This window comes from Littorina saxatilis, linkage group LG5 (genome assembly GCF_037325665.1).
Source record: "Littorina saxatilis isolate snail1 linkage group LG5, US_GU_Lsax_2.0, whole genome shotgun sequence".
Classification (NCBI taxonomy): Eukaryota; Metazoa; Mollusca; class Gastropoda; order Littorinimorpha; family Littorinidae; genus Littorina; species Littorina saxatilis.
The window spans coordinates 55,141,255-55,165,405 of NC_090249.1; the positions used below are offsets into that span (position 1 = coordinate 55,141,255).

The 24,151-nt window shown below is 40.0% G+C and overlaps 1 protein-coding gene and 1 long non-coding RNA gene across 6 annotated transcripts; one reads left to right on the forward strand and one right to left on the reverse strand.

The window, feature by feature from the left end:
* The first annotated feature begins 311 nt into the window (after nucleotides 1–311).
* LOC138967465 (uncharacterized) lies at nucleotides 312–24,099 on the forward strand. Of its 5 annotated transcripts, none has more exons than XM_070340019.1 (5): nucleotides 313–520; nucleotides 1,038–2,131; nucleotides 2,978–3,345; nucleotides 5,215–5,361; nucleotides 15,179–17,363. In XM_070340019.1, exons 2-4 carry the CDS (start codon nucleotides 1,998–2,000, stop codon nucleotides 5,259–5,261), a joined length of 549 nt encoding a protein of 182 aa, XP_070196120.1. In that variant the 5' UTR covers nucleotides 313–520; nucleotides 1,038–1,997; the 3' UTR covers nucleotides 5,262–5,361; nucleotides 15,179–17,363. The 5 variants fall into 5 exon arrangements, with proteins under 5 accessions (XP_070196123.1, XP_070196120.1, XP_070196119.1 ...); XM_070340018.1 differs by lacking the exon at nucleotides 15,179–17,363 and adding an exon at nucleotides 17,389–24,099 and having other exon boundaries at nucleotides 314–520; XM_070340021.1 differs by lacking the exon at nucleotides 15,179–17,363 and adding an exon at nucleotides 17,389–24,099 and having other exon boundaries at nucleotides 314–520; nucleotides 1,087–2,131.
* On the reverse strand, nucleotides 11,366–14,276 carry LOC138967468 (uncharacterized). The gene is made up of 3 exons (XR_011455968.1): nucleotides 13,678–14,276; nucleotides 12,645–12,767; nucleotides 11,366–11,666 (listed from the first exon to the last, which is right to left on the reverse strand). It is a non-coding gene; the product is annotated as an uncharacterized lncRNA (long non-coding RNA).
* Nucleotides 24,100–24,151: the final 52 nt, after the last annotated feature.

Genomic DNA, 24,151 nt, shown 5'->3' on the forward strand with positions numbered 1-24,151 from the left:
CAGTGGTATGGAAAGCCGTTTGGCTCATAACTATTACAGCTGTAATTTAAAATAAATACAGCTGTATTTAATGATAAATACAGCTGTATTTAATCATAAATACAGCTGTATTTAAAAATAATTACACCTGTATTTAAAAATATATACAGCTGTATTTATTATTAAATACAGGTGTAATTATTTTTAAATACAGCTGCATTTAAAAATAAATACAGCTGTATTTAAAAATAATTACACCTGTATTTAATAGTAAATACAGCTGTATTTAAAAATAAATACACCTGTAATTATTTTTAGATACAGGTGTAATTATTTTTAAATACAGCTGTATTTATTTTTAAATGCAGCTGCATTTAATAAATGCGGCTGAAATAAATTAGAACTTGAATCGGAAAATGTACGACATGCAAAGCGACAATCTCGTGGAGATACTACTTCCGGTGACGCCACTGGATCAGACCCGCCATTGCGACGTCAATTTGTTGCAGTCTGGTAATGAGCCAGAAGAAGTTTTAAGAAGGTAAGCAACGTTTTGTTTGCTTGTTCATTTGTGACTTAATGGAAGAAACAATGCGTGATCTTTGAAACACGGGTACCGGGTCCCGGTTTGATAACCACTGGCAGTGGCAATCAAAGATGGCGTGTAAAACTAAAAGCAACTTTCTGTGTTTTGGAGTTCATTAAATGTTGGGATGAATATGTCAGGTTTGAGGATGCACATTTCTGTAGGTTCATCTCGGTATTCCACCCCCTCGGCTTTCTGTTGTAAATATTAAGCTGAGCACGGTGATCGAATGTGGAAGCTACGTTTGGTCAAAGGTCACAGAAGATTTGCGTCGTGCAGCGAAGGAAAGAATCGCGATCTTGTTTCCGAATCGGTACCTCTTTGTTTTTCATTAAACCTGTCATTCTGCTTGCTCGGCTTTGTTAGATGTTTGCATATCGTGTTGCTATTTTCTTTGCTTTTATTATTGTTTCTTACTTGTGCTTCGTTTATCGATACAACGCAAGTAATAAAAGTGTTTGGCAATTTTCAGGGAAAATGGAATGCTACTTGTAAACTGTACAACGCATGGTGTATTCCAGGATATCTGATCAAGAGTTGGATGCGTTGGTGGAACCAATTACTGCTTCCAACAAGCTTACTGGGTCCTTAATGATACAAGCTCGTCTGAAAGGACAGGGGACAGTACTTCAGGTAACTCTTCTGTGCTGAATATTAGAATAGTAAAGCTTCAAAAAGGAATTTTAAACTGTTGAAAAACAACTGAGAAATGGACCAATGTTTCACAGTCACAGATTCTGATTTTAAAGTTAAGTAATACCGTTTTTATATTTAGTCAAGTTTTGACTAAATATTTTAACGTAGAGGGGGGAATTGAGACGAGGGTCGTGGTGTATGTGTGTGTGTGTGTGTGTCTGTCTGTCTGTCTGTGTGTGTGTTTCGATCCATCATACAACGCCGCAGCTATGGAGGTCAATGCGTTGCTTCGGCAGGGCACTGTGGACTCCCCTAGAGTTGTATTTTGGGACCATGATTTTATGTTTTCCGCTGGAAAACAGTTTACGTTACCTGAATTTGCAGCGTCATTTCCTGGGTGATGGTGTGCATCTAGCAAACGTATATTCCCAAGCTTGGGACCTGTTGGCGTAACATATCAAGATCAAGAAGATCAAGCAACGTCAGGACAGGCCAGGTTGTACAAGTCCCTTCGTCAGGCGATAAACACAGTCGGTTTTTGTGTGATTAAATAATGTTGTAGCCGGGTCAGGTTGCATTGTGCGTTTTGACTGATCAGCTTACAAAGCACGGGTATAGGAACAGGGAATCTTCAAATTGTTTACATTTTCTTTCTTGTTTGATGCGGGTGGGTGGCATAAATCGACGGCTCTAAATGGGGTCAACCAGATCGGTAGATGGGAAGTAACTCGAGTTTATGACAGGCTCGTTGTGGATGATGTCCCTTGTCTAAAAACCAGTTCAAGGTGGATCCGGAATGGTTCTTCGATCAACACGATTGTTGAGTGTTCTGTCAAATCAAGATATCGTGACATGTTTCAACAGTATGTTTCTGTGTTGGTGGATAGTATGGATCAGTGTTTTTCCAGAGTACTTGGAAATAATTTTCAGGTGAGATTCTGATGAACATGTTGGTGTTACGATGCCTTTTCATGTGAGCGTTTGTCAATTCAGAGAATCAGAATATTTGTTCCTGTGGAGGTACTGTATGTCAATTACCTCGGGTGTTTGTCATTTCAGTGAATCAGGAAATATTGGTTCCTGTGGAAGTACTGTTTTGTCAATCACCTGTTATTTTGCCTAGGAGATTCCAAATTTATTTTGATTGTGGTACTGTGGGCTAGGTAATATTTCATGTGGAGGTACTGTTGTCACTTGTGTTGGCTGGTGCCTCACAGATTACAAACACTATTTTGGTTAAAGTACATGTACCGTGGGCTAGGTAATATTTCATGGTGGGGCTGATTTTTCAGAGAATCAGAAAACATGGTTCGCTGTTGTTCTTTTTGTCAAATTAAGCTATAGGGCCTCAGAGATTCCAACATTAGTTAGTATGTGGATTTGTTAGCCAGGTATTATGTTGGTGTGTGACAGTTCAGAGAACCATGATGTAATTTCCTGTTGGTGTTCTGTTTGTCATAAATGTATTGAGCCTCAGAGATTCCAAACTCGTTTGGTGGGGGTACTGGGTGCCAGGATTTGAGTTTGACACAGAAAACACAATTGGTTTGAAGTACTTTGGGCCAGATTTTAATCAATTTCTTTGGTTTGTATTTCAGACTCCCAAAATCTGGTGACAACTTCAGAAGTATGGGATATTAAACACCTTTTACAGGCTGAACAGTGAAGGAGTTGTTAACTCCTGCAAGGAGCAGCAGACAAGTTCAAGGCTTATGTGTAATTCTCAGTAATCTGACAAATAAGGCTGTGTTCACATATCCTGTTTTTTATGCACAGGAATATGCCTCCCAGGAGGGCAGCGTCAAGGCGGGTAGCCGAAGTGACCCGAGCCGCTGCAGGTCGGCCGAGGGCCAGCAACCAGACAGCCTCGCAGCGACAACCCGGTGGGTTTGAGTCAGCCACAGCAGGAGGGGAAGAAAGCGCCACTGCTTTGGCCGCGGTATTGGCAGAACTACGCAGGCTGGGGGAGCGGCAAGAGACCTGCCAAGTGGCCATTGTCTCGCTCCAGAAAGACAACCAACGTCTGCAAGAAGCTGTTTCGGGTGATCGTGAGGCCATCGCCTCAACATCGGGATCGATGACAACCGGTACCAGCAATTCTACCCTGTCTGGCTCGGTTGCCAACCTGGTCAACACAATCACAGGTGAGGCGGCAACCCAATTGGTGCCTGTTGTTTTGTTCGTCGAGGATAAAGTTAAACGCAGGATCTGGGGCCCGGGGCGTCAATCCACAATGACAACTGAAAAGTTTCAAATGGAAGCGTGTCAATGTTAATTGTAATTCAATCTGACAATGATCTCTTTCCTGCGTTCATGCGGTTGCAAACAGACCAGAATTGGTTCTGTTCTGTTCACATAGTACTTTGAGTTCACTTACATGCAAGGGTGATGCACAGTATTCCTATGGAGAGAACTTCATCTTTAAGTGTACTTCGATTAACTGAAGATATTCAATTGTTTACTTCAATGTGGGAGGTGTGCAATGTGTAAATACACATCAACTCAGTCAGTAAGATTTATGTGCTGGTGTATGATGCAGAGCTGTCAGCCCCTATGAAGCTTCATGTGTAGCAATCTTGAATTTATAGTGTAGCAAATGGTGTTTATCTTTAAGTATTGCATCATCTTATAATCCACTGCACCTACATGTTTATATGTCAAGACACAAATGTTGCAATAACTGTGTTCAGACAAGAAAACAGCAGCAGGAACAAATGAACATTGTAGAGTGTCTGTATAACGAAGTAGCATTTTCTGTTTTACAAGTAGCATGCTACATCGAAAGCGTAATAGTCTGCAGCTCTAATTGGGCCACTAATGCGACATGGTGCTTTTGGATTCCACAAGTTATTTTGCATGTTGTTTTTAAGGCAAATATGTCAGAAGCTCCTAAAGAACTTTAGTGGGTAAGCCTGTGACATTGTTGTCCACATAGAGAATACTATATGGTTTCCTATGAAATACCAGTTTTACTCAAGTTGTGCTTTTAAATATTAAACTGCGAACAATATTTCAAAACACTAGTGTAAAACTGGTATCAAACAGGAAGCCATGTAGTATTCTGTTTATCCTACATACAGGGTTCGTACAGGTCATGGAAAGTCATGGAATTTGATTTTTAATTTTCCAGACCTGGAAAGTCATGGAATTTCAATTCAAGTCATGGAATTTCAATTCAAGTCATGGAATTTAACATAAATAAGAAAGAAAAAAAAATAACCTTTAGCACGCCAGCTTTCTTTCGAGTTGTTTCTTGACAACAAAAAGTATGCGGAATTGGAACGAATTACCAAGGAAGATCTTCGCAATGAACTGTGTATCGCGGTGAAAAAAATGACAGTTCGTCAAGTCACAGTGTTAGTGACGGTTATGAAACGGAATTTACGAAAGTGCAGATGGATACAAACAGTGGCTGGTCCAGTTTAGTGAAATGACAGGACCAGCAAACATTACCGATAATCTGACTGCGTAGCAAATGCTTGACTTGCTTGTCAAAGAGACACTGCGTAGAAACTGACTCAAATTCAGTGCAAAGCAAGCCAGTGTCAAAACTGGCAGTGACAAGATGTAAAAAGTTTGCGTGTTCGGAAATGGCGACCTGTGGATCTAGTCATGGAAAATGTTATTGAGGCTCATGGGAAAGTCATGGAATTTTGTTTCTAAAAACCAGTGGGGACCCTGTACATACTGTTGCATGTTCATTGCTGTAAATGTCCCTTTGTCGAAGCGCCCAGATTGAAGAAGCTTAAAAATTGAACCTGGATCTCTCCGAATGCCTCGTGTAATCTTTTATGTCAAAGCAAGGAAATGTCACTGGTGTGGTGTTTACGTTCTTAAAATTCTTCCGAGTGTTCAAAGAAGGACGCTTGTTTCGGTATTGGAGGCAGTGAAAAATCAGGTCCTTGTCAGACAAGACCTCTTTACACATGCAATGTAGAGTGAATGGTATTGTTATGACATGAGTGGTATGTCACGTTAGTGTAATAAGTTGTATTCTTACACGCTCCACAAAGGCACAGAGTACGGGGAGCCATCCCGCGGGTTGATCCTGGTGGAGTAGCTGTCAGAGCTTTGGCGTTGAGGCCCACGAGACGTCGTCTGTACCAAGTATCAGGACCAAACGCTCTCTGGCATCTAGACGGATACCACAAGTTGATATCGTGAGTACAGCTACAAATACATACACTGGGCACAAAAAAATCCTTTTTAAAAATTTGGTGAATGTTGAGTGTGTCCGGTGGTGGGGAGGATGTTGGGGGTTGTGCCAGTTTGAACATGGAATTTGAGTGGATTGATACAGGTGGCATAAGGGTGATAAGGAATTCTCTTATTTTATGACGCTGGAATCTTTCTTTTAAGACCTACATAACCCTGAGATAATAAGGTCTTATAATGGGGGTAAACTTACAGAGGTTATGAGCAGAATATCTTAGAGAACAGCATACCTGCCAATTGCTACGATTTTGGCGCAGCATGCTCCGATTTTGCAGGAATTGCTACGCTGCTACTCTAAGCCCTGAGCTGCTACGCTAAAAAAAAAAAAATGACAAGCGTGCAAAATGTTCACTTATTGCTTGACAATCAACAATGAACATTGCATAACTAGTCGAGTACCGATGGCTGGGAACCACTCCGTTATGACTCGATATTGTCCACGTGACTTGCTTAGCAAATCGTGAATTTTATTGCAAGCATTCGCATTTCCGGTGACTCTATGCGCCAATTGTGAATTTGATTAGAATATGCAATGCACTTGTTAAGTTGTAAGCTGTGCACAGTGACGGTGTTAGAAGTGGAAACTGGAGGGAGACAGGATAAAAACGGGGAAACGTAAGGGTGGTGAAGATTATGGTGCAAGTTCCACACCGATGCGGGCAAATCATTTTCAACGATTTTTGCCGAAGAATTCGACAGACTTTGCGTGTATAGGTAATAATACCTGCTATTCCGACTTGGTTGTGTGACAGACGTTTTCTTCCACACGAGATTACGTTGATTGTCTAAATCTACTTTTTGACGGAAGTGGCCGAACAACTGTGAATGACGTCTCGTTATATGGGAATGACGTCACAGTCATCGTCACAGTCTGTATCTTTTGAAGCATCTCATTCTTCATGACGTCTTTCTGTGTCTGCATCCGCAAAATGTTTGTTCATTCCGGAATCTTTGTCATCTATGTTCAGTAGTGGAATGCATGAATGGAGACTATTATAGTTAGCAACTAAACGTAGGTTCGAACTACGCAGTTCGTAACTACAGATTTAGTCAGTCTGCAATGCATGAGAGCGAACTTGGTCGAGACTACTTAGTTACCAACAAAAAGAGTAGGTCATAACTTTCAAGTGACGTCACGGGGAATCCCCGTCACTGCGCAGGCGCGGTGAACTCTTCACCTTCGAAAGTGGTAAACAAACCAGCATGGGATTGGGAACATGGTAACAGTGCGAACTTGAGTGGTTGATCGATGCAATATTATTTTGGCGAGCAAACAAGACAAACATAGGCAGAACGCAAATGTTTCTCTCAGTTCTTCCGCACATTACGAGAGCTAAAACTGCCCGACCGGGGAGATGTACGCAGCATATAGGCTGAGTCAGTGTCGTCGAAGATTTGAGTGATGGCTCAGTCGGTATGTACTGGGAAAAAGTCCGTGTCCCTCATACTGATTGTGCATTTTAAAGCAAAGCTGGAACTTTGTAACATACAATGATGTATGGATGTATTTAAGTTTGTGTTTCAATCTATGGGAGCGAAACTGACATTTCTGAACTGAAAAAAGTCGTGTTTTGTGGAGTTTAGAGTTGTCAGTAGAGACCGAGTAATCGTTGAAGAGAAATAATTGCATGGTTCACCGATGGAGAGTTAAACGACCATAAAACCGCACCACAGGTATGTCACGAAGCTGTCTAAGTTCTACACTATACAACAAAAGAAAATTTAATGAGGGAATCAAGACAATAGATCAACTCTCTCTCTTTCTTTCTCTCAGTCTCTATCTCTCTCTCTCTCTCTCACACACACAGGCATACGCACACACTAACACACACACACACACACACACACACTCACTCTCTCCCTCTCTCTCTAAACCGCTAAGAGGGAGGGACAAAGTTGAGAACAAGAGTGCCAGATAAAGGAAGGAATGTAATTTGGAGCGATCATTAAACAAATTAAGAAACAAGCAAGTCAGCAAGCAAATCCTTGAAAATGTGTGATGTCATACAAAAGGAGCCAACAATGTTTTGGCCTGGTGTTCTACTTACAAAATAAACTAGTAAAAGAATTGTGAGATGTAAAGAGAAAAGATTAACTGGAAACACTACCGAATTACAAGACATCATCAGTGATTTGAATCATGCGCTTATGATTTTCTTCCTTTTTTCCAGATCGGGTAGAATACTTTATGTCAGTGACATATTTAAATGATTGCAATTTTGTGCTGGTCTTTAACATGAATAATTAGAAACAATGAATACATTATTCAATGAGTAGGAAGTGACAATATTTTAATGTGTATGATCTTGTTTGATGAATGCCGCAAACACTCTGAGAAGTTCTTCTAAGCAAGCAAAGAAACAGAGGTAATGAAGTTGGATACTGAGATGACTATATTTTGTAACTTCGACACTCTGTCTTAAAGGCATATGTACTCGATGACTATACACGCTAATTGCTTTACCAACAGCTGGAGACATGCTAAATTAAGTTCCCTGCAAAATATTGTGGTCTAGGACCCCTTCAATGTTGAGATATGTTAATTTTCATTTTGATCTGGATCGTCCTATTTATAGATTTGGCAACACATGTAACGTTGATGCAAGGGAGCTAACACCGCGGCTTTGTTGACATCCTCACTTTTTCAGAGGCTAGAACAAGCTGTAATGCATGTATTATGGTCCGCGCATGGTGACATATCGTCATTATATGGTCTTATGGTGCGTTTGACATCGATTATGGGCAAACTACACTTTGTAAACACGGGAGCGCGTACATATGCCTTTAAGGAAGCTAGCTGTTGCTTGAACATCATTTGAAAATTAATCTGCGCCAGTTTAAATGCATTGCTTCGGTATGGTAGAGCTGATCATCAAAATGCATCTCATGTGTGAAATTTTAGCTTTGATGTTGCACTGACTTCAGAAGACTAACCTGTTTCGTGAGTAAAAACTGCAAACATTTCAAGCTGACAAGAACAGAACGATGTTAAAATATAAGATATGATAAGGGAAATGTGAAGGCTAAATTAAACAAAGAATGAAATTGTAACCCACTCTGTACAAGTGGCGCGTTTTGCTGCATTGATCATCTTTTATTCTTTCATGTGTTCTTTTGAGTTTCCGACAACATTTGTTGTGTCATTGTGTATGAACGTTTTAATTTAAATGATGATAAACAATGATTGCATATTTTGTGTAAACGATTTCGCTCAACGTCTCAGATGTGGCATGCAGGCTTCACGTGGAATAAAACCATCCCTCCACTTTAACATATACCAGCTGTCAAAAACACGTGTGTTTACTTTGAAGTGTTGGAATGTTTGATCAATTAATTTGTTTAACTTCTACTGGCATCAATCCGCAAAATGTATTCATTCAAACATTCCAACTTTGCACATGACCCAGTCAGAATGTAAATGTTTGGTATGTATCAAAGTGTATAGATGGCCTAACCTCATGTAAGAGCCCATGCAGATATAAAATAGTAAGCCAAACTTGGCGTTTGCAAGAAGAACGGTGCCTTGAAACTGACAGCAGCAACAACAATTTAATTATCCACAATCACAGTGTCACTCAGCTTTTCACCCCATCCAAACCACCAGCCATCCTCTCACTAAAAACCAAAACAAACTCCCCAAAACACACACACACACACATTAAAACACAGAGAATCATGAGATTTGTTTGTTTGTTTATTCATCCTGTAGAATGTTTCTTTAGCCACTGAGCCAACTATAATACTCGTCATAAAAAGTAGGCAGATCCGTTTGAGGGCAAATCTTTATGATGAGGCCGTTTATTAAAAAAACCAAATACAGGTTGACCCAAAAACAATGCAACCCACAACAAGTTAATAACCTACATTTGTGGACATAAACTTCAGCCTATGTATGACCCTTCTACAAAGTGACAATTTTGAAGATCAAATAGGCTGACTTTTGTGCAATTTTAAATTAAGTTCCCAATTTTGGGGATCGACTCAACGGTACGGGTTTTAAAATTGAGCGGTAGCCAAACTTGCCCGATCTAAGCGCTCAAGATTGTAACATTCGGGGCAATTCGAATCACAAAAGTATACCTTAATCAACATTCAGACCTGGGAATCCCTGTTTTGGACTTGGAGTATTCTCAAACAAACTTGGTGTATTTTTTTTTTAAATGAGCGTACTCCACATTTAAACATGCTTCACACGCGTCTGTCTATGAGTATATAACGGCTTTCTTCAGGTCACCGATGATCTAGGGAGTGTATACTCAGACATTCAGATAATATAAAAGCTAAAAGTCTGGAGGGTTTAAATTAAGTAAGTATTGATACCGTTCATGGTCAAACTTCGTTTTAGTGAATCGACCGCCGAATTTGGAATTTATTTTTTGAAATAGAGCACAAAAGTCAGACCATTTGACCAGTTACATTTGATCTACAAAATGTCCACTTTGTGGAAGGGTCATGCACTGGCTGCGGTTTATGTACCTTAAAAATAAAGTGATTCGGTCAACAGATGTAGAAGTTATTAGCATTGTTTTAGTGTTACATTTTTTTGGTTTATCCTGTATATGACTGAAAAAAGCCATTCATTCCTCAAACCTATTCAGAAAGCAGATTGGGTTTATATGACATAGTGTTTATACAGTGGAACATACAACACAGACACCCTGCAAAATCAAATTCGCAAAATCAATGTTCCCGCGTTAAAATTGACAAAAAATCAGAACTGCCAAAACAAAACATCTTCTGCACGTCAATAGAAAAAACAATCAAATCTGCATCCAAATCAGTCAGTTTTGTTCACATATCTGGTCTAACACTGACATTAAGGCATGTTGATTTGTGTAGGTGTCATTCCTCTGAGAAGCTGTAAAAGGCAGTTTTAGTGGGTAATGAGACAAAAACCGGTACGTTTTTGTAACTCCTCAACGCATTGCCTTCAACGTTGCGGTGATTTGTGCTAACAGTAGTAACACATGTGGGAAAGTTCATATGGATTTTAAAGTCATTTGAGACATTAGTCTGCTGTTAATTGACATGCCAGAAAGAGTTCTTAAATTGATGGTAGGTCTTCGCTGACTCATTGAAAAACAATTAATTTGTTGTTATCTTCAAGAACAATAACAGATGCGTCACACAATTAAATTTCATGTACATATTTTATCAGACATTGGCGGTATGAGGATTTCAACGCGAACATTAATATTTTGCCTCATTCAGAGCGCTGAGCGCAAATGTAGGCCTACGCCTAGAAAAGCTCACGGCTGACACGCTTAACTGATCATGGCTCTTGAAAGAGCATTTTCCAAGAATGTGTGTGTGCGTACAAGTGCGCTGTGAACAGTCATAGTTGAAAATGTATGAAATTAAAGGTAAATTGAAGCTTTCATTTTTCTTAATGCATGCTAATTATTTTTACAAATTCAGTTCATTGGACAGGGTACATTTTTATTTTTAAAATTCGTTCTGGCATGTCGCGCAACAGCAGAACTAATATCTCACATGACTTGAGATTCCGTGTGTACTTAACGACATGTGTTAGCCCAAATCACTGACAAGTTTTAAGACAATGCGTTGAGGAGTTACTGAAATGTACCATTTTTTGGTCTCATTTTTGTACTTAACGACATGTGTTAGCACAAATCACTGACAGTTTTAAGACAATGCGTTGAGGAGTTCTGAAATGTACCATTTTTGGTCTCATTACCCGCTAAAACGACTTCAAAAACTGAGAGGATTGACAACTACACGCTCAGCATGCCATAGCGTTCATGTTAGACAAGATATATGTGAACAAAACGGACTGTTTTGGATAAAGATTTGATTGTTCTGTCTAATGACATGCAAAACATGTTTCGGTTTAGTTGTTCTGATTTGTGTTGTTGATTTTAACACGGGAAGCTTGATTTGGTGAATTTGATTTGTGGGAGGGGGGGGGGCGGGGGTGTCTGTGTTGCAGGTTTCATTGCATAGACACTACGTCATGAAAACCCAATTTTGTTTCTGAATAAAGTAGGGAAATTAATGGCCTTTTCAGTCATATACTTGGTTTTTCAATCAACAGCCTCATCAGTAAGATCTGCCCTCAAACGCATCTGCCTACTTTTTATGACGGGTAGTGTAGAAACCTCTGCAAGCATTCTCAGCCGAATCAGATGGAAAAGCACAGAATTGTGATGGTACTCTGAATTTGATCATCGTCCCCAGCGAACCCAGGAACCAAGGTGCAAACAGCCTTCCCTTAATGTAGCGGTCCTTCCTGAAAAATAAAGAAAACATATAACTGAGCACCTTCAGTATTCACGGGGATGGGTTTTGGTTTTAAAAAAATCTGTGCGTGTATGAACTTTGTGCACGGCAGAAATGTTTCTCGATTTTAGTCAAAAACAAGTGTGCCCTCAACCCACACACTTTCGCTCTTCAGCATCAGCACTATACAGTTTGAGTTTCATTGGGAAATGTGTCTCGATTTCAGTCCAAAACAGAACTTTCAGGATCCAAAGCACTCGCCTGTCAGCCTTTCTATTAAAATACATTCAACCCACCACATTTTCCAGTGATGAAGATTCTGGGGATGTGTGTTGATCCCATTGATTTTGGCCATTTCAGATCTGGCCAGTTGTACATGGGATAGGACAGATTCATTCTTATTCAATGTAAAAGCCTGGCAAGATCTAGGATGGTGAGCCAAGGGAAGAATAACTGTATGTGCCTTTAAAATAATTCCAGTAAATTAGTAATGATTTCATTTTATCTTGCAATTTTGTTTTATTTTCCTGTGCTGCATTAGTTCATTCACACTGTGTAGGCCCTAATTTACTTTGAGAATAGTGGCAAAGGATTTGAGAAGAGAAAGAGAACTAAAACCAAGCTTTATGTACAATTTTGTATAAATAGTACAAATTGTACTATGCAAGGATACATACAGATGTAAGAATTTATTTTATACAAAGCCGTAATGTTTTTGTGTCAATAAACTTGCATCTCCTGCCACTACTCTCAGATTCAGATGTAACAAGTGTTGACATAGCTGAATGTATCTATCTAGATTGTAAGTGCATCTAATGTGAAACGCAGATCTCTTTACAACACAACGTACAAAAGTCTGCCAAAAACAGCTACACAGCTTCAAACTACTATCACCAGTGCCAATTTACATATCATAAATCAATTTTACAATAACAATTTAATAGGCACAAGCAGGTACTTGGTAGTGGTACAGAAATGTGTGACTTACTCTTCATGGTAGTCTGTAAAGCAGCATGTCCACTCAGTCTGAATCCTCTCCAGAATCCATATATCTGAATGCAAGAGCTGTATGAACACTTCATCACACATCATCTCTGGTTTCTTAGGAGGCCTGAAAAAACACACCATAAAATAATTAATTAACAATAAATAATAACTGTATTATAATTAAACCACTCGCTCATTGATTCTTTTATCCCCTCTTTCACAATCATAGTTTATACAGCAGCATTTACCTCTGACTCTGTTCATGCAGAGTAAATATCAAGTATTTAAACAGAAAAATAAGTCATTGTTGAATAACCCTTCTAAAAATACACAATAGACACACTTTCAGTGGCAGTGATTCAAGTGAAGTCAGTTTCTTTCTTCATTTGTATACACACAAAAATTGTTTTGGGCCAGTTAGTGTTACTCTTGGCTTTACACACTTACTATATCAAATTATACATGCATTCAGCTTAGAAAACATACTTCTAATGTTGGGAGTGCAGTGTGAGCCAGGACATTTACAGCAAATAAGGATACACAACAGTTCATTCAGAGATAGATTTGCCATTCACTGCATTATATTGTTAGTTGAATGAGATAGATCTACAGCGATGCTTCCATGCATTAGATTAGCTTTGTTTTAGTGTCTACTGTTCATTGCTCCACCGTGGGAAATTCAGTCAACAGTGCACAGTTCCGAAGAAACCGATGCTGCTGTGCATAATCATTGATGCATTGACGATCGTTCATTGTCAATGTCACTGTCAGAAAAACAACAACTGTATCTTTCATCGTCACCACTACACAATGGCTCGTAGGCCTATTTTCCTATGACACTGAACACGCTTTCGGAGACACTCAGACAGTACTGCCTGGCCCATAGATCTAGATCTACCCTTGCTCTCACTTTCTAACAAATGTATTATTGCAATATAATCTGACACACACTCACACACCGAGGCGCACAGACGAACACACACACCGTGGGACACACAAACTACACGCACACAACGGATGAATCTTGCTCTTACCTGTTGGATGATCCAAACCGATTAAAATCAGCGACAGGAAGATGTACAAGCCAAATTTGTACAGTCGCTGATGTAAAAAGTGGACATTTAGTCAATGTTCATAGCAAATCTCCCGACTCAAGGTAGATCGTGTCCCAAATCAGCTGTGCTGGTCACTTCACGACTTGTATTTGAACCCCCTCCAAAGCGCAATCAATGTTTCAACTTCTTTGTCGACATCATTCTTTGGTTCATGCGTCGGACTGCCGAATATTTGATTTTTTTGTACAGCAAAATCAAAGACTGTCATGGCGGCCGCCATTTGTATTTTTGCAATAGTTCGAAACTAAGGAATTTGGTCCTCCTCGGAGGAGGACCAAATTTAGGCAAGTTAGTCACCAACTTAGGTCGGAACATTTGAAAATATCGTGCCATGCATTGCGCACTAGAGCGATAGTTTCGAACTTTGGATTTAGTTCCCAACTAGCTTGATAGTCTCCATTCATGCATTCCACTACAGAACTCTGTCCTTATAGTGTCAGACAAACAGGCCTCCTGAGCGAACCACTTTCCAAGGGAAGTTAAATTCGCGTATGGAAACAGTACTGTCGTCTGGGGTGCCGTTTTCAGTATTCTGAGCGTTGAAGAATCTGTAAAGAGAAGAAACGATAACAGCAGGAGAAATAAAAGTCGTGTGTGCATTTTATGTTTTTTTGGAGTGACGATTTTGAGTTTGAATCCGTTCTTGCCATGCTCCTAAAGCGTGTAACATACAATCTTGCATACGTTTGCTTTAGTAGTGGCAAAGAAGGAAAGCGTGTGACATTGAACTATGTTTAGACGGTTGTAATGTCGTAGAGCTCTCAGAATCTTACAAACGTTTTTGATGGCATTTTAAATGCGGGCTTGCGATTCAAATTTAAGATTATGCGAGTGCTACGCTTATAAACACCAATTGCAACTCTGACATTTGGTGAAAGTTCCAAAATGCTACTCTTTGGGCTTCACAGGGGTTGGCAGCTATGAAACAGGGTCTTGAAAATGTCTTGTTTGGGATCGTAAAAGGAAGGGCGTCTTCTAAGGGGTAGGTGGGTAACGAAGGTGAGTCGTGTGCAAGTATTTTCTTTTCTTTTCTTTTTATTTTGTCATTTTCTGGATATGTAATGAAAGACTGGTCCATTGATGATTTCCCCACGGAATACAAAACATATTCTGGTTATACCTTACCATTTCTACTGGGTGGTTATTTAAATTTGGTTGCTTGGTGTTTTTTTTTAACAATAAACACCCCTTCAAGTTAACAGAGAAATAAGCAGAGGGGGGAATACTTTTCGGTGAATACCAAGCTACCTAGTCCTAACAAATAACCACCCAGCAACCAGTCTGAATCCTCGATAGCTCATAGGTTGAGAAACCACACTGTGTGGTCACTGCTTGGTGACTGAAAAGTTCTGAATGCTCAAATATTCGAAAGAGGAAAGAGCTCATACATACTCAACTGCATTTACACTATTCATTTCAGGTTTCAACACACAGAATCCAATATAAGATCCATAAGTTTGGTTGTTTTCTAAATCAAAATCTACGTTGTACCAGACACAAGGTCTCAAGGCAAGTAACTCTCATATTTTGTGTAGAAAATAGAGTTGTTCCCATTTTGCATTTGTACAAATAAAAAGACAGTAATCTGTAGGTCAATTATATTTCACTTCATAAATAGAACTTTTTTTCCCGAGATACTTAAACATGAAAAGAACGCAAAAATATTTGCCTTATCGTCTTAGCAGAACAACTATGTACTTTATTTTATTCGAAATTAAATTAACTGCTATAAAGAGTTTGCAGAATTGCGCAATTTTCACAGAACTCTTCAACCATGGATTAATCACATGCTTGTGCAGGTAGACTGGCTGAGTGAATAATACTTGATCAAAATAATTATGTGTGCTGTGGGCAGGCTGTCTGTCTGTCCAAGGACAAAAAATGTAACGTTGAGCTGTTATCTCAGAAGTTTATACAGCTAGACCTCTGAAACTTTGCACACTTTTAGGGTTTGATGATTTCACGAAGTGACCGCAGTTTCGTTGACCCTCATCAAATTTTGGGGTCACAGCGGGGTCATGTTCGTTTAATAAAAACTTAACGTTGATGTTATCTCAGATGTGTTTTTAGCTAGAGCTTTAACCCTTAGGCTGGTTGTCGCGACATATGTCGCGCTACTTTACGTATGCTGTCACCTGGTTGTCACGACATATGTCGCGCTATTGGCTCAGTCTGTTTGGTCGGTTCCGATTACCTCCCATTGATGCGAAAACCTATATGACTGTTTTTTGTTATGTTTCTCTCTGTTAATTCACCAGTGGCTATGTAACATGTGTTACAGAATTGCACCGGTGTAAGGGTTAATAGTACGCACACTTCTAGGTTTTGATAATGTACCAACTTGACATAAGATTGTGGGCGGGGATGTAGCTCAGTCAGTAGCGCGCTAGATTTGTATCCAGTTGCCTGCTGTCAGCGTGAGTTCGTCCCCACGTTCGGCGGGAGATTTATTTCTCGGAGTCAACTTTGTGTGCAGACTCTCCTCGGTGTCCGAACACCCCCGTGTGTACACACAAGCACAAGACCAAGTGCGCACGAAAAAGATCCTGTAATCCATGTCAGAGTTCGGTGGGTTATAGAAACAAGAAAATACCCAGCATGCTTCCTCCGAAAGCGGCGTATGGCTGCCTAAATGGTGGGGTAAAAACGGTCATACACGTAAAATTCCACTCGTGCAAACCACGAGTGCACGTGGGAGTTTCAGCCCACGAACGCATAAGAAGAAGAAGACGACATAAGGTTGATTGACCTTCGTCACAGCCCACTTCGTCAACATCACGGGCCAAAGAACAGGCCTGGGAATGATACGCCTTTCGTCGTATTTACGACGAAGTCCTTTTCTAATTGTGTAAGAAAAGAGCCTCCGTGTGCCCTTAAAAATGCTTAAAACGCAACATTTTCCCGTCAGTACGCCCAAACCACTTTTACTCATTCCCAGGCCTGAAAGAATCTAGACACAGCCATCGTCGAACGCTGAAGAAGAAGAAGATTGACCTTCGTCAAGTTTTGGGGTCACAGGGGGTCATGTTCGAATCAAAATATCTTAACATTGATGTTATCTCAGGTGTTTTTGAAGCTTGAGCTTTGAAACTTTGAACACTTGAAGGATTTGATCATCTACCTACGTGACCCTAGTTTGGTTGATCCCTGTCACATTTTGGGGTCACAGTGGGGTCAAGTTTGTAAAAGCTTTACATTGCGGTTTTCTCAGTTATTTTTTATTAAATTTCACTGAATTGTATGTGTTATTAACCAGCAGACATTACCAAAATTTTGCTTATTTTTATCAAATTTTAGAGTCCCAGCAGTTAGTGGAATCCTCCTTTTAAGACCTACAAGACCCTTAAGGCTTATGGACATGACGAAGAAAAGTCATATAAAGCAATTGCTTTTCTTGATTTATTTCTTTGCAAAATTGAAGAAAGGTGGATTAAATGGGTTACACACCTTTTCTCAATGATATATATTAAAAATAATGGTCTTGATTCTCGGTCATGAAAAAGCACTTTGACCATTACTTTTTAATATTTACTGAGCATGTTACCTGTACTTATTTCCCAATAACTCTTTAATCAGAATTTGTGTGGTGAAATCACATATGGAAACGGATCTCTGTTTGTTATATTGCAGGTGGAAAATGGTGATTCATGGGGCAATCGATGGCTTTAGCCGGGCCACTACCTTCCTCCATGCCACCGAAACAACAGGTCAGAGACCGTTCGGGATCTGTTTTTGGGTGGAACCCAACGCTTTGGACTCCCGTCAAGAGTCCGCATGGACCATGGTGGCGAGAATCTGGATGTCGTCGCCCTCATGAATGAACACAGGGGAGAAGGGAGAGGCAGTGCGATGCAAGGCCGCAGTGACCATAACCAAAGGATCGAGCGTCTCTGGCTCGACGTCTGGAAAGATGTGGTGAACCCTTACCATGACCTGTTTACTGCAATGGGAACACCACAGGCAGAAGGTGGTCTGGGGATACTGAACATGGACAATCCCATTCACTTGTGGGCCCTCCACTATGTTTTTCTGCCCAGGCTGAACCGGTCCCTACAGTGGATTGTGGAACAGAAGAACCACCAACCCCTGAGGACAGAGCGCAACAGAACTCCCCTGCAGCTCTTCTTCAGGGGGATGCTGGAGAGACGAGCCAGCACATCCACAGCAGTACAGGACTTCTGGAAAGGGAGAAGCCTTCAATCGATAATCGAGGACCATCCTTTGCCAGACAGTCGTTAGGATGTGCCTGCCACGGCTTGCCCCCTCTCTGAGGAACAGCTCGTGCAACTAACGGAGCGCATTGACCCTCGGAGTGGGCCACCCACCGATCAACATGGTCAGATGTTGTTCTCCAGTTCGTTGCCAACATGCTCGAGTAAAAAAAAAGTTAGCTTGTGGACACCCCAAACCTGAAGTGTATAGCAGACCTGTGAACCCATACGATTTTGCCATATTTTGTACGCTTGATTGTCCAGACTACAAGCAGATTGGTCAGTGGAATCACAAGAAAAATTCATTGTCTACTTTTATTTACAAGCGCATTCCAAAGCCGATCCAGTGTTTTGACACATGATTACTGCTTTTGTCAATGAAAGAAGCATTCGTTTTAAATTGTAAACTTATTAGGCTACTTGCCCTATCCGCTCTAGCCACGTAATCGTGCAATAAATCTGCAATATCTTGCATGGCGTTGGGAGGTGTGCCTCAATTTGCGGGTTTGCTTTGAGACCTCAGAGTAAGGATGTGTCTGGGTGCAGACACTTCGCCTTCAAAAAAGTTAATTTGCACTGAGCAGCATTGGGCTGCAACAATGAAAGCCTCAAAAACAATCATAAAGTTTGTTCAAAGTACCAAGCATGGTAGAAGGTATAAGCAACTGTTTTTTTCAAATTGGTTTAAATCTGCGCTCTAATTCTAAACCAATCTTTGTAAAGTGGAAAGTCATTCAAATAAAGCGAAATTATGTCCGCTGTGTATTTTATTATTTTTAAACACAGGTACTGCACCACGAAAACAATATTGCTAAAAAAAAAAAAAAATATGTACACTTTGTGAAAGAAAGTTGTAAAGAAAGTTTTACACAATGATTTGCCATTAGGTTACCTGTTTAATTGCACCAAACAGACATGGGATTCTTCCGTAAAATTACGGAATTCCGTAAATTTTTAGGCTCCAGGGATCATTCTTGAGATTCGTGCAAATCCGCTGAGAAAATGTTGGGGTATATGTAGGTAAAGACCCAAGTTTTTCGGCCGGTCCGCTGATCGCGACGCTCCATTCCATACTATTCTTGAACGGTTGGTTCCTAAAACGGTCAGACTGTTGCTGGTCGATCCGTATGGGAACGCGCTCTGTGTCTTTGTCTCCTACAGTCACCGTTTCAACGTAGCTATCGGGGATTCAGTATAAGCTAAAGCATACCGTATGAGAATGATTCGGCGCCATTTTTACATCGCTTCGAGCCACTTGCCAAAATGATGAGGAAGCTAAAGCGAGACGAAACCGTTCTATCCCGGGAAATTGACCAGCAGAAGTACAAGAAAAATCTCTGGAGATTCGACTGGCTCGATGAAGTTGTATCATTGAGCTGGAAATACGAGAAAGGCCAGAAGACACAAGACGTGAAACTGAAAGTTGGCGATGCTTTTGCTAAAATCAACTTGCCGGGAAAAACTTAGTGCACTTTGTGCAACGATGTTAATGTTATCAACTACGGTTCCAATGGAAAGACTGCCCTCAAAAGCCACTTGAAAAGCAACAAGCACCTGACTATCCTGAAAACCCAGTCGTGTAATCAGTCACTGGGGTCGTTTGGCACCGACGAGGTAAGAACATTGAAACCACACCGTCACACGCCACCACCCCCCCCCATCCCCGCCTCTCTCTCTCTCTCTCTCTCTCTCTCTCTTTCTCCTCCTTATTTTGAGTCTTAGCGTAAAATTAATTTGAGAAACATGGAAAGGGAGGGGGGGGCTATGATTAAGCTGAAATATGCATTTCAGGGCCATTTTTGTGTGTCTAAAATACTAAAAACCTTCAGCTTCTGGGGGCTTTGCCCCCAGACCCCGACCAGGGGCGTTGCCCCTGGACCCTACTTTTTTTTTCCTTAATTATCACTTTTTCTGAATCCCATGTCTGACCAAATTTCTTTTGATGTATCTATAGTATAGATTTATAAAGTTGAAAATTGCTGAAAGTTTTTAAAACAGACTATTGTTTTTGAAAAAGACCTTAGTGTATTTTTAGGTTTATTGATGCTAGATATATTTATATATATATATATATATATATATATATATATATATGGCTTGCCCAATCCAACGTATAAAGGAACTCATTGTTATTCAGCCATTAACCTTCGCCGGCACTCGTTATCGACTACACACGGACGCATTCGTGGGGCCGTGCAGACCCATGCTTCTCAAAGAAGGAAAAATGTGCATATCCTTCCGTGGCACTCGTGGGGCCGTGCAGACCCATGCTTCTCAAAGAAAGAAAAATATGCATATCCTTCCGTGGCACTCGTGGGTCCGTGCGGACACAGAAGGGTGTTTGATGCAAATATCTCTTAAACGAGTTGGAATTTTTTAATGAGCTTTTAGAAATGCCTCAGACACCTAAAAAGCTATCATCTCCTAAAAGCTCATTAAATTTCAGTGATAATTAATTAATTAATTAATGGTCAAATTTAGACTGCACACGGTATTTGGTAAAATATTATGGGTCTGCATGGCCCCACGAGTGCCACGGAAGGGTTTGCACAATTGTCCTTCTTTGAGAAGTATGGGTCCGCATGGACCCACGAGTGCCTCGGAAGGGTATACACGCTTTTCCTTCTTTGAGAAGTATGGGTCCGCACGTCCCCACGAATGCTTCCGTGTGTAGTCTAAATTTGACCATTAATTAATTAATTAATTAATTAATTATCACTGAAATTTAATGAGCTTTTAGGAGATGAAAGCTTTGTAGGTGTCTGAGGCATTTCTAAAAGCTCATTAAAAAATTCCAACTCGTTTAAGAGATATTTGAGACAATGACAAAAGGTGACGTTTTCATGTCAGTATGTCCCAAATGACATCACCAGTACATTTTTCATTCTATCTAATCTGTTTTCGTTCTATTTTTTCTAATAACATGCGTTAACAATTGATTGCCAACTGGAATGGAAGAGCACAAAAAGTGTAACTTGATATGTAGTTTCTCTAGAGGGAAAAACATCTTCCACTTTCATGTCAGTGTGTCCCATGCAACATACATTTGCCAAACAGCTATGTGTAAGTAGATTATTTGTTAGTGGTATAGAAAATACTGATCAACAATCAAAGTCAGTTTTCACATTCATTTTCTACCTATTTCTTATTTGTTTATTCTTTTGGCAATGGTGAAATGTCAGCAATCGTGTGTCATTCGGGACAGTAGACATGACACCTGACCTTTTGTCACTGTCTCATTTGCAATCAAACACCCTTCTGGGTCCGCACGGACCCACGAGTGCCTCGGAAGGGTATACACGCTTTTCCTTCTTTGAGAAGTATGGGTCCGCACGTCCCCACAAATGCTTCCGTGTGTAGTCTAAATTTGACCATTAATTAATTAATTAATTATCACTGAAATTTAATGAGCTTTTAGGAGATGATAGCTTGTTAGGTGTCTGAGGCATTTCTAAAAGCTCATTAAAAAATTCCAACTCGTTTAAAAGATATTTGCAATCAAACACCCTTCTGGGTCCGCACGGACCCACGAGTGCCGGCGAAGGTTAAAGACATTTTCCGAATTACAATGGTTTAATAGCCAACTTGCACAATACCCCTTTTGAACAGCTCTCTGGTGCGAAAGATAAGGAAGGTTCACTTCCCTACGGGCAAACGTTTTGCTCTCACAAGCACTGGTGTTCTCTGGCTTGTGTAAAAAAACCAAAATAAAATCTCAATCGCCTTACTTTTGTATACAGGACATGCTTGGGTACTTTGAACGAACTAAAGGATTATTCTTGCGGCTATTATTGCCGCAGCCAATAAACCTTTAACGACTTTGTGTGTGTCGGTGTGTGAATGCTCTGATTTGTTTTGCTATTGTGTATTGCCGTGAGCTCTGGCGAGAAGGGGTGATTAATTTATGTTCATTATTATTATGTCTCACTGTGTTTTCACAGCTGTACAGAACAGTGAAAGGGATACTCGTTCAAACTTTGGTATGATGCCATGAGCGCCATAGTTTAACTAGAGTCAAATCAGTTATTTTTCTTTTTATATTCAATGGTGCCTCATTCACCCATATTCATCAGAACATAAGCTTTTTGCAACGTTCATTGAAGGTCAAGGTCCCTTTAAGTTACCTATCAAACCTCATAGTGGTGTTTATTGTTTATGGTTAGTGTTTTCCCCTGGAGCAATTTTTTGATTAGTGCTTTTGTGAACAAGAAACAATTAACAAGTGGCTCTATCCCATTCCCCCCCCCCCCCCCCCCCCCCCCCTTCCACGTGGCGATATAACCTTCGTGGTTGAAAACACCAAAGAAAGAAAGTGTTTTAAACATTTTCAGTTCTCCATTTAGTTTGGTGAAGTAGTGTAGAGCATTTTTTGAACATCAATAATCATGTATGAATTTATTGCATGTTTGTTGCTAGAATATTAATCATTCTTCTGCTGAAGAACTTTGTGCCTGATGAAAGTAAACATTGTGGTCAGTCGCATAGGTACCCCCCGCGGGTTTGGGGGAAGAATTTACCCGATGCTCCCCAGCATGTCGTAAGAGGCGACTAACTGATTCTGTTTCTCCTTTTACCCTTGTTAAGTGTTTCTTGTATAGAATATAGTCAATTTTTGTAAAGATTTTACTCAAGCAGTATGTAAGTGTTATGTCCTTTGTACTGGAAACTTGCATTCTCCCAGTAAGGTAATATATTGTACTACGTTGCAAGCCCCTGGAGCAAATTTTTGATTAAGTGCTTTTGTGAACAAGAAACAATTGACAAGTGGCTCTATCCCATCTCCCCCCGTCGCGATATAACCTTCGTGGTTGAAAACAATGTTAAACACAAAATAAAGAAAGAATAGGCACCCCCTAAAATCAAAGGTGAGTTTTAGATACTAAAATGTGCCAACAATTTTAACAGCACACCCGAGTCCCCTTTTTGACTCACATGCGTAGCAAAAGTGAGTCTATGTACTCACCCGAGTCGTCCGTCCGTCCGTCCGGAAAACTTTAACGTTGGATATTTCTTGGACACTATTCAGTCTATCAGTACCAAATTTGGCAAGATGGTGTATGATGACAAGGCCCCAAAAAACATACATAGCATCTTGACCTTGCTTCAAGGTCAAGGTCGCAGGGGCCATAAATGTTGCCTAAAAAACAGCTATTTTTCACATTTTTCCCATTTTCTCTGAAGTTTTTGAGATTGAATACCTCACCTATATATGATATATAGGGCAAAGTAAGCCCCATCTTTTGATACCAGTTTGGTTTACCTTGCTTCAAGGTCAAGGTCACAGGAGCTCTTCAAAGTTGGATTGTATACATATTTTGAAGTGACCTTGACCCTGAACTATGGAAGATAACTGTTTCAAACTTAAAAATTATGTGGGGCACATGTTATGCTTTCATCATGAGACACATTTGGTCACATATGATCAAGGTCAAGGTCACTTTGACCCTTATGAAATGTGACCAAAATAAGGTAGTGAACCACTAAAAGTGACCATATCTCATGGTAGAAAGAGCCAATAAGCACCATTGTACCTCCTATGTCTTGAATTAACAGCTGTGTTGCATGACCTTGGATGACCTTGACCTTGGGTCAAGGTCACATGTATTTTGGTAGGAAAAATGTGTAAAGCATGCGAGTCGTATGGGCTTTGCCCTTCTTGTTACTTTAGTTGCAAGATCAGTACATGTTCTATCACGGAATTTTGTTTTGTTTTTGTAATTATGTGTATTTAGAGATTTTTCAAACCAAACTATTAATCTTTGAGCTCAGATGTCCTACTTTTTGACGTATTGGTATGTTTATTCAAGGTAAGCTAGACGAATCATTTGTATCAGGAAACTAAAATAAATGAAATTCTGATTTTATGTGAAAAATTGAATCAGTATCACAACAATTTCAAAAATTATTCATATTATGTGCTGGTTAATGACTATTACATTTGCAAGCCAAAGCTCTGTTTGCATTCTGAATTTTGCATGTAAATGTCCCATTTCAAAGATCACCTATATATTTAGGTGTGTGTGTAGTCTTTTTAAGAACATCAATTATATACATTTATTGGATCTTGATTGCTTGAATGTGTATGACACATAATTCTTGTGTATGAATAAATGTGTATGACAAGTTTGAATATTGGATAATACAAATTGTTTGTATGGATTTTGATTCCTGTATGGTGAGGC